At 31.6% G+C, this 11,254-nt stretch overlaps 3 protein-coding genes across 3 annotated transcripts; all 3 read right to left on the bottom strand.

Moving 5' to 3' along the window:
* Positions 1 to 235: 235 nt before the first annotated feature.
* On the bottom strand, positions 236 to 1,479 carry LOC130666004 (pancreatic lipase-related protein 2-like). Its single transcript, XM_057466635.1, has 2 exons — positions 1,432 to 1,479; positions 236 to 1,075 (listed from the first exon to the last, which is right to left on the bottom strand). The coding sequence occupies exons 1-2, from the start codon at positions 1,477 to 1,479 to the stop codon at positions 236 to 238; spliced, it is 888 nt and encodes a 295-aa protein (XP_057322618.1).
* Positions 1,480 to 4,360: 2,881 nt separating this feature from the next.
* Positions 4,361 to 5,522, bottom strand: LOC130665370 (pancreatic lipase-related protein 2-like). The gene has a single exon (XM_057465707.1). The coding sequence runs from the start codon at positions 5,420 to 5,422 to the stop codon at positions 4,445 to 4,447; it is 978 nt and encodes a 325-aa protein (XP_057321690.1). The 5' UTR covers positions 5,423 to 5,522; the 3' UTR covers positions 4,361 to 4,444.
* A 2,376-nt stretch (positions 5,523 to 7,898) lies between these two features.
* Positions 7,899 to 8,567, bottom strand: LOC130666003 (pancreatic lipase-related protein 3-like). The gene has a single exon (XM_057466634.1). It carries the CDS (start codon positions 8,565 to 8,567, stop codon positions 7,899 to 7,901), a length of 669 nt encoding a protein of 222 aa, XP_057322617.1.
* Positions 8,568 to 11,254: the final 2,687 nt, after the last annotated feature.

Below are 11,254 nucleotides of genomic sequence, written 5' to 3'. Positions count from 1 at the left end.
TATTATTATTATTATTATTATTATTATTATTATTATTATTATTATTATTATTATTATTATTATTATTATTATTATTATTATTATTATTATTATTATTATTATTATTATTATTATTATTATTATTGGTTTATTTATTAATGACTTAACTAAATAACACATTATTGACTTTGTCCATTCATATTGACTTAATAAACATAATTTTACATGTAATATTATAAAACAATAAAACTTTACACTACCAGAATGGCCCTCGTGCAAAAGGACTTTGAGCATTAGTAACAACACTGTAAGTACCAGTCGAACTTTTATCAACATATTCGCCGGCAAGAATTATTGGATCGCTAGTCGAACATTTTCCGGATTCGTAGCTGCTTAGGTCATCCAGATTGCATGGATGGGCCCAAAAACCTTCATCCGAAATTATAGATTCCGAAAAGTAATGCACAGCTCTCCTATGATAGCAAGCGAAATTCAAATCGCCACATCCGGGTTGGCTCCTTCCGCCATTGAAGTAGAAATCAACATCCCCACAAGTGACATACTCGCCTGCAAGCTTTGCATTGGTATGATAGACGTCGACGAAATCAGCGTCTTCAGCGTTCAATACTGCGTCTTTTCCCACTGCCTCAAATAATGGCTTAGCTGGATCCAATCCCGTGATTCTTGAAACTCTATAATAAGACAAGTAATCGGCAGCAACTGCGGCTATTTGAGCACCTAAACTGTGTCCAATTAGATGGATATTTTCCGCCCCCTCTAGTTTCATAGCGACAATAAATCTCGCCAAAAATACCCCAACTACTCTAGCATTGGCTACCGCCGATAGATAAAAACGATCAGCAAGAACTCTCCAATCCACGAAGAAAATATTATAATCACCTACGCTTAAATATCGATCTCTCATAGTCACGAAATGAGGCTTCCATGGCTCCGATTTGTAACCGTGGATTATTACTTTCGTTGGTTTATTCGGATCAAAATCCGACGATGCCAAATTATTGTAATTTTTACTGACGGTTACTTTCTGCAAGTAGGGACCAAGAGATCGCGTCGACAAAAAAAAATGTATATTATCCTGATAATTTTCATCACAAAATACATGAGAAAATGATTCAGACAGTATCAAAAAGTATGAAATATATGTAAAAATATTTTTAAAATACATTGTGGCCACGTACTTTTTTTTTTATTTTCACTAATAAAAATTTTCGTTGAATTGTCGACTTGCGCACTAGTTATGGCTAGTAGAACTAATTGCAAATACTGACTGATGCAAGTATTTATATAATACTAGTGAGGAAAGTGTGAGTTTAGTTGTTCAATTGCTGACCAGAAGTGGGGGTACAGGAATTCTTAGAATTATATTCCCCTATATCCCTATAGGCGGACTTATAACGCGATTTGACTGTATTTCAATAATTGCACAGATACAATGATACAATTAACGTCATCGACAGCCTGCGGTTCAATTAAATGCATTAGCGCATTAATTACTTTAATTTTTTGTAATTAGTAGAAGACGAAAATTTATTTTTGTCCTACATACGTAATTAATTAGACTACTTACGTCAATTATAATACTGCAGGCAAATTTTCTTCGAACTTGACGTCTTCCGTTTTTTGTTTTTTTATTTTATGGAGATAAAGATTTCCTTAAAATACCGAACACGATTAAGTATTTTATTAAACTCCGCTCTGTTCCCCGACAGCTTCGTAAATTAGGTAAGTAATTGACAGCATTTAAATATATGAGTAAGTGGGAGCTTATATTGAATATTCAGATTACAAAGTATATAAATTTATATAATTTAAATAGAATAGAATTGAAAGCAACAGTTGGGATTAAAAATGTCGAAAATACTTGTCGCAGTATTTGGAATTATGGTGATCGTTACTTTGATGGACTCTTGCGTTCTCGCATCAGACGAAGGATTGAGGCAATTGCTGGATCACATCCAGTCCAGGATAGATATTATTACTAATGGACACTGCAAAAAATTTTTGGGCCGAGTAAGTGTACAAAGTTATAATAATATTTGGGTAGATGGAATCCTGGCGGGTTTGAATTACGGTAAATTAAGGTATTTTACGGTAAATGTACATTTTTGTCGTAAATTTGCGGTAAAAGAACGATAATTTACTGTCAAATTATGGCAAGCCTGCGGTATTTTGCCGCATGGTAAAGTATCGCACTGTAAAAACGAGACTAAATCAAAAAGCACACGGTAGTTATCCTGTCGGATCCAAGTTACGGTAATTTATTGCGTTTTTGCCGAAATTTACCGCAATTTATAGAAAAGACGGTATTTTTATGGCAATCACCTTATAATTTTTTATTCTACAGATTTTACAGTATAATACTTCACTTTACGGTAAAATACCACAGGCTTGTCACAATTTACGGTAAATTACCGTTCTCTCACTGCAAATTTGCGGTAAAAATTACTTACTTTGGCTGTGAAATACCGTAATTTTTCCCTAAAATTTCGTATGTTTACCGTAAACTACCCTATTGTTACCGTAAATTACAGCATTTGCCCGTAAAATACCGTAATTCTTCCGAATATAGCGTAAATCACAGTAAATTACGGTAATCAACGTAATTTGGATCGGCCAGGAAACGGTAAAAATGCTGCAAATTACAGTAAATTACTGTATTTTACCATAATCTGAGGTATATTACTGTAAATTGCCGTGAAATTCGGAAAATTTGCCATAGAGTTGCCGCAGTTTACGGTAAAATGCGGGGACTTTAGACTCCAATATATTTTTTTTTAAACTCGAAGTAGCTAAAAAATTCCGATTAGAAAATTCAAATCGGATTTAATCGAAAAGTTCCGAATGAATCCGATCGGAAGTTAATCAGTAATCGGAGAGTTACTCGGAAAAAAATTATTATTTGCTGATTGTCTACTTCTAATATCGGCTTGTCAAAATAATACTCAATAATTAATTTTGCAGTGTACACTACATGAGGATTGCTGCAGTATGTGGTGCGCTAAGTCAGGTATTTGGGGGCATTATTGCAGTGTTCCTGCGTGATAGAATGTTAACTTTGTAAAAATTAAAATGTATTCTGTATAAAATAAAATAAATGTATATAGTTAAATAATGAGCTGTCGTTACAAGGATTTTATCTAAACATTAATTGCACACATAAAGCGCGAAGCGTTTAAAAGTTTAAATCTTGACCAGATGCCTATAGGAAACCATATGGAAGTCTATCTGATTTCGTTATGAGAAATTCACATAGAAATCTGGACAAGGTTCCCATACGGATTTTTGCATGGTGTGGATACCCATGGAAATCGATGTAAGAATCTACACTGGATTGATAGAGGAAATCATATGGGAATCTTCATGAGAATCTAAGATCGATCCCCACTTTAATTTTTTTGATAAGGTGACTTTAATTATTGTTAACTTACTCTCTAAACATGAATTAGTGGAAATTACATTAATTACGTTAGTGAAGCAGTATTTACTTCATAATCAGTGTATTTAAATAACAAATTAGTGAATTCTCACTAATAAATTTAGTACTATAATTTCCACTAGAAAATTAGTGATTTTCACTACTGAACTAGCGATATTTTCATAATTTCTACAAGTGAAACTGTTATTCACTTCTTAATTTATGAATTTCACAATTTCACTAGTAACTTTAACTAGCAAATAATTAAATATTTTACTAGATATAAATATAATTAATAATTATGGTGCTATTTTTAAAAATTTTGATAAAAAACTTTCAAAATAAAAAAAATAGAAGTACAGAACAATAATATATTTAAATGAAGAGTACGTCAATCATAACATCACGGATTTTTTATTTCTTCATCAGTTATTGTTTGGTATCATAACGAATTTACTATTTACACTCACGCGATCACATGCGTAGGCCAGCGCAGTGGATAGCATCAAAGACTTTGAATCGGAAGGATGCAGGTTCGAGCCCAGCAGTTACCGGGATTTTTTCATCAATCAAAATCATGTATACTCCCTCTAAGTAATGATTCTAATACATTAATCACATTTTGGATCTAATTACAAGTGTCTTATATTTTTTTTCGCAATATAATATTTATTTCCACCGATGAAATCAGTGGATTCCCATATTCACTTTTCAATTTAGTGGATTCTCATATTCACTTATCAAATCAGTGAATTCCAATATTCACATATTCATTTAGTGAATATTCACTAATTCTGCGTGGTACGATTGTAGCATTGACAATTAGTGAATATTCACTTAAAAATAGTGAAAAATCACGAATTCATATTTAGAGAGTATAATTGGACTGAAAAAATTACAAATAAGCTACAATTTAACGCTGGATTTTAATTTTTGAAACTCCCGCTTTTTATTTTGAATATTAAATTATTAGCTAATAGATTTTTACATGTAATATTATATATATAATACAATAAAATTTTCATATGATCAGTAACGTCCTTTTGCAAAAGGACTTTGAGAATTAGTAACAACACTATAAGAACCAGTTGAATTTTTATCAACATATTCCCCGGCAAGAATCATTGGATAGCTAGATGAACATTTTCCGGATTTGTAGCTGCTTAGGTCTTCCAGATTGCATGGGCGGCCCCAAAAACCTTCGGTCGAAATTATAGATTCCGCGAAATAAGTCGCGGCTCTGCTATGATAGCAGTTAAAGTCCATATCTTTACATCCGGGTTGGCTCGTCCCTTGATTAAAGTAGAAATCGACGTGTCCACTCCTACGATACATCCCTTGGACCTTAGCGTTGGTATGGAAGACGTCCACAAATTCGGCGTCTTCAGGATCCAATACCGCATCCGATCCCACGAATGTAAAAAACGGCCCTGCTGGATCCAATCCCGTAATCCTCGAAATTTTATATTTGCCCAAGTAATTGGCAGCTACTGCTGGCACATGGGCTCCCAAACTGAACCCAATCGCGTGGATGTCTTTGAAACCCTGCATCTGCAAGTGGACAATCATCCTCGCCAAATAAACCCCGACAATTCGCGAATTTGCTATCGCTGTTAAATATGAACCTCCAGAAAGATTTTCCCAATCAACTGCGATTACATTTAAGTCACTTTTCAACAAATAATTATCTTTTATATCAACAAGAACATTTAGATCCATTCCCGAATTGAAACCGTGCACTATTATTTTCGTTGGATTACTGGGATTCAGATTCGTTTCGTTGAAATTATTGTAATTTTTATCAATTATTAGTTTTTGTGGATCCCAAGTATTATTTTGCGTGAATAAATAAAAATTTATATCATCGCTATAAGATATCGCATTGCGTTTAACGCGAATTTCTTTTTCAAACGAGTCATTGCAAAATACGTAAGACAATGACACAAATAGTATTAAATAATAGTATATATATGTGGAAATATTAAAAAAATTTTTTTTACAATACATTTTGGCCGCGTATTATTTTTTCTTTTTCTTCACCAATACGTTATTTATTTTTAACGTTTTTTGTTGAGATATTGACTTTCTGCGCACTAGATGTTTTTATTACCACTGATAATAACGGACTGAAGCCGGTGTTTATATACATGATTTTACTTACTACGTAGATAAAGATATCATTGACGATATCGTCAGCCTGACGTATATTTTAAATTGCCCGCAGGGTTTATTACTTGAAATTTTACTGATTAGAAAAAAAAAAAAAAAAAACAAGACTAGTGAATAAAAATGGACACGTTTATTTGTATAATTTAGCCTAAGGTAAATTTTCTCAAACATAATGCATTCATTTTCATCATAGACTGAGAAAAAATTTTCTCCTGACAACTAAATTTTAGTGATGACAAGAAAATGATTTGATTGCCTATTGCCAATCATATCTTTGGTTGTTTTAACTAAATATTTTATAATCCACCAACAGAACAAATTATTAGAAACTATAAAATATTCAGTAAAGATAATTACGTGTTTAGTAGCAAGCATAAAATCAAATTGATTACCTGTAGAGCTAACAAAGTAGTCATAATGAAATATAGGAGTGATCCTTAGAGAATGAGTTATTAATAATAATTAAATATTATTTTAAAATGACAGTATATTTATTTAACACTTAAATAAATGCATGTTTAGAAAAATAATTTATTTCCTTGACACGGACTTTTTTTTATACTATGACAAAAATTAGTCAGGAAAACATTAATGTAATGTAATGTGTTTCTTTATTAGCGTTAGCTACTTTATATACATATATATTAATTTCTTCAAGATCAAAATAAGGTAAAATTAACATAAGATAATAATAAAATAATTTACTTTCTGATACAATCATGACTACAATTAGGTTAAAAAATTTAATTTAATATAGATTAAATCTCCGTGTTATTCCTTATGTAGTATTTTAATAGACATTTGAAATTTGCCAGCTTTGTTTCCATTCTAATATTTTTAGGCAGATAATTGTACCACGTGTATCCTCGATAAACAATAGTTTTTTCTGCAGTTGACGTTTTTGTATTTTTAATATCGATTAAGTTGTTGTTACGTCATAGTGTAATACAGGATACCTCTATATTACTATCAAAAGAAGGTTATCGTCACTCTGCTAATTTTCAGCCGATAACTCGTCCCATAAATGCTTCAAGCTCGGAATATAAAAACTCTGAAACAAGTATCTTACCAGGGACACCACAAATGGTGGGCGCGATCTAGTGGCGAGCACCGAACTACTCCCGCTGCTGCTGCCTAACACCATAACTTTTAAATTAATAATCATTAGGTTCAAATATATATTTATTAACCTCGAACAAATATATATATTTATTCTAAATGAATATATTTTTTTGTGTCTAAGTAATATTTATTAGAGTTAATATAATAATATTTTGCTTTAATATTTGGATTCGTTGGCACTATAAAATAGTTGAGGTGTCCATTAAATAAATATTTTCTTAACTTTACCAAATGATTTTATTATCATTTGGTAAAGGGTATATATGGAAGACATAAATTACTACACATGGTTACATATAATAGAAATTAGCCATGAATGTCACATCCCTGATTAAACAACTAAATTCGATCGAATTAAACAGAATTAAATTTTTAACTCTATTTAATTCAGATAAATTCTGTTAATTCGGTACCTAACTTAAAAATGAATTCTGTCTAATTCGGCAGGAAAACCAGAATTTTTCCAAATTAAAACGAATTTGAATAATTCTATTCGGTTTGATTCTGATTAATTCGAAAATAATTATCCAATTTATGGTTCTGAATCCGAATTAAACTGAATTAAAACGAATTTGAATAATTCGGTTTGATTCTGATTAATTCGAAAATAATTCTCCAATTTCTGGTTCTGAATCCGAATTAAACTGAATCAAAACGAATTTGAAATTTTTAAATCGGTTTTATTCTGTTTAATTCAAATTCAAATTTTCAATTCTGTTTTGCAGAATTCGACAGAAAATAACAGAATTAAAATTTTTAATTCGGTCAAATTCAGTTGTTTAATCAGGGATACACGCAGATAATTTTACGGTATTTATTGCATCAAAAATTTATAGAAAAATTACTATGTCATAGTAACATGAGGACAGTATGGAACTATTGTACAAATTACCGATACTGTAAAAAATTTTTGAAATACATCCAACAGAATTTACAAGGTGCAATGTAATTTTGACGAAGCAACAGATAAAATTTATACCAACTGCATACTAAATATTCTGATTTGACTTAACAATTTTTCTAGGTTTTTATTTACTACTTTATTATTATTATTATTATTATTATTATTATTATTATTATTAGTTTATTTATTAATGACTTAACTAAATAACAGATTATTGACTTTATCCATTCATATTGACTCAATAAACATAATTTTACATGTAATATTATAAAACAATAAAACTTTACACTACCAGAATGGTTCTCGTACAAAAGGACTTTGCGCATTAGTAACAACACTGTAAGTACCAGTCGACTCTCTATCAGCATATTCGCCGGCAAGAATCATTGGTTGGCTAGACGAACATTTTCCGGATTTGTAGCTGCTTAGGTCTTCTAGATTGCATGGATGGGCCCCAAAACCATGATACGAAATTATAGATTCCGCAAAATAATGCACAGCTCTTCTATGATAGCAAGCGAAATTCAAATCGCCACATCCGGGTTGGCTTTTTCCGCCATTGAAGTAGAAATCAACGTGCCCGCAAGTAACAAACTTGCCTGCAATCTTTGCGTTGGTATGATAGACGTCGACAAACTCAGCATCTTCTGCGCTCAATATTGCGTCTTCTCCCACTGAATCAAATAATGGCCCGGCTGGATCCAATCCCGTGATTCTCGAAACTTTTTGATCTTCCAAGTAATGGGCAGCAACTGCGGCTACATGAGCACCTAAACTGTGTCCAATCAGATGGATATCGTCCATGCCCTCTTCCTTCAAAGTGACAATAAATCGCGCCAAAAATACCCCAACTACTCTAGCATTGGCTACCGCCGATAGATAAAAACGATCAGCGAGAACTTTCCAATCCACCAAGAAAACATTGTAATCTTCTTCACTTAAATAATTATCTTTCATAGTCATGAAATGATCCTCCTCCGGTCCCGATTTGTAACCGTGGATTATTACTTTCGTTCGTATCCTTGGATCATACTTCGACGTTTTGAAATCATTGTGATCGCTAGTGACGTTTATTTCCTGAAACTCGCCGGAAGGAATCGATCGCGAGTACAAGTAAAAATGTATATTATCCTGATAATTTTCAACACAAAATACATGAGAAAATGATTCGGACAGTATCAAAAAGTATGAAATATATGTAAAAATATTTTTGAAATACATTATGGCCACGTACTTTTTTTTTTTATCTTCACTAATGACAATTTTTGTTGAGATGTCGACTTGCGCACTAGTTATCTTATGTAAAACTAATAGTAATTACTCTCTAAAGCAAGTATTTATATAATACTTTATCAATTATTCCATAGATATAATGATACCATCAACGTCATCGACCGCCTGAGGTTCAATTCCATGCATCAGCATATTAATTACTTTCATTTTTTTTAATTAGGATAAAACGAAAATTTATTTTTGTCACGTATATACGTAATTAATTATACAACTTGCGTCACTTATAATACTGCAGGCAAATTTTCTTCGAACTTGACGTCTTTCGTTTTTTGTCTTTTTTTTTATGGAGATAAAGATTTCCTTAAAATACCGAACACGATTACGTATTTTATTAAACTCCGCTCTGTTTCCCGACAGCTTCGTAAATTAGGTAAGTAATTGACAGCATTTAAATATATGAGTAATTGAGAGCTGATATTTAATATTCGGTTTACAAAGTATATAAATTTATATAATTTAAATAGAATAGAATTGAAAGCAACAGTTGGGATTTAAAATGTCGAAAATAATTGTCGCATTATTTGGAATTATGGTGATCGTTGCTTTGATGGACTCCTGCGTTCTTGCATCATACGAAGACGAAGACTTGAGGCGATTGAAGGTTCGAATCCAGTCCCGCATAGATCTCATTACTAATGGACGATGCAAAAAATTTTTGGGCGAAGTAAGTGTACAAAGTTATAATAATATTTGGGTAGATGGAATCCTGGCGGTTCCGAATTACGGTAAATTAAGGTATTTTACGGTAAACATAGGGGAGGGTGGGACAGAGCGCCCCCCTGGGGCAGAGTAGCCTCCCTGAAATTTTGATAAAAAAAAAATTTTTTTTTTTTCGACTAATTACTATACACTGAAAAAAATAAATATTTGTCCCAAATAAATCTGTTTATTTGTGGCTTTTTTTTTAATATTTCTTAATGACAAATAAATATATTTGATACAACAAAATATGACAGTTGATTCAAATAATTTTATAATTTGACGGAAATATATAATTTATTTGTGGTAAGTAATTGATATATTTATGGTAAAGATATTAAATTTGTGACAAATAACCTAAAATTTGGCGATACTATACATATATTTGAAGCCCTTATTTATTTGTAGCAATTGGATCATTTCTTTACCACAAATAAATCACTTATTTCACGCAATTAAACTACTCAAATATATTATATCTTTTTCACAATTAAATATTTATTTGGCCATATCCAAATATACGATATCTTTGGCTCAAATAAATCTTAGTTGGCTCAAATAAATCTTTTTTTCAGTGTATAAATCCGATATGTTCCTACGCATGACATTTGGGGCAAAAATAAAAAGCCCAAAATTTTGAAATAGTGATTTTTTCATATTTTTATCGTCAAATTAAAAAAAAATTATTATAATTCCACATTTATAGCCCTACGCATAACACCTCGGGCAAAATGGTCCAGCCGAAACTTCCGAAAAAATTATTTTTTCATATTTTTCGGCCGCTTCTCAATGTAAGAGGCAAATTTGGTCACTAAAATTTATAAAAATAAAATATTTTTTTTTGGTTGATATATTTTTGAAACAAAGTAAAACTATAGAATTGTTTTTTTTTTTATTAAATAAAAATTAGTAATTAAGGTAATCGAGAGTGAACGATTTATTGCACCTAAAAAAATTTTTTTTGAGTAATATAAAACCAAAAATAGTTGTCAAGAGAAAGAAATACATTCTTAATGATGATAACAATTTAAAAAAAAAAAAAAACGAAAAAAAAAATTTTTTTATCATTTTTTGTAGGGGGGCTGCTCTGCCCCACAAAAAATTTATTTTTTTAAGGATTTTGGCAAAATGTCCATAAATTTGTTCGAAATAGGACAAAAGTAAAGTGATCTTATGGTTGAAAGCCACAAAAAATAATTGGCTTAGGGGGGCCGCTCTGCCCGACCCTACCGTACGGCATTTTCGCCGTAAATTTGAGGTAAAAGAACGATAATTTACCATAAAATTATGGCAAGCCTGCGGTATTTTGCCGCATGGTAAAGTATCGCACTGTTAAAACATGACTAATAAATCAAAAAGCACACAGTACTTACCCTGGCAAATCCGAATAGCGGTAACTTATCGCATTTCGCCGCAATTTATAGAACAGTACGGTATTTTTACGGCAAATTTACCATGGTTTACGGCATTTTTACCATAATCACCGTGTGCTTTTTATTTCTATAGTTTTACAGTGCAATACTTCACTTTATGGTAAAATACCACAGACTTGCTACAATTTGATGGTAAATTACCGTTCTCTTACTGCAAATTTGCGGTGAAAATGCCTCACTTTTGCTGTGAAATAACGCAATTTTTCCGTAAAATTTCGT

Source organism: Microplitis mediator, chromosome 3, assembly GCF_029852145.1.
Source record: "Microplitis mediator isolate UGA2020A chromosome 3, iyMicMedi2.1, whole genome shotgun sequence".
Classification (NCBI taxonomy): Eukaryota; Metazoa; Arthropoda; class Insecta; order Hymenoptera; family Braconidae; genus Microplitis; species Microplitis mediator.
The sequence above is the reverse complement of the archived record's forward strand: the minus strand, read 5'-3'. Positions and strand labels throughout refer to the sequence as shown.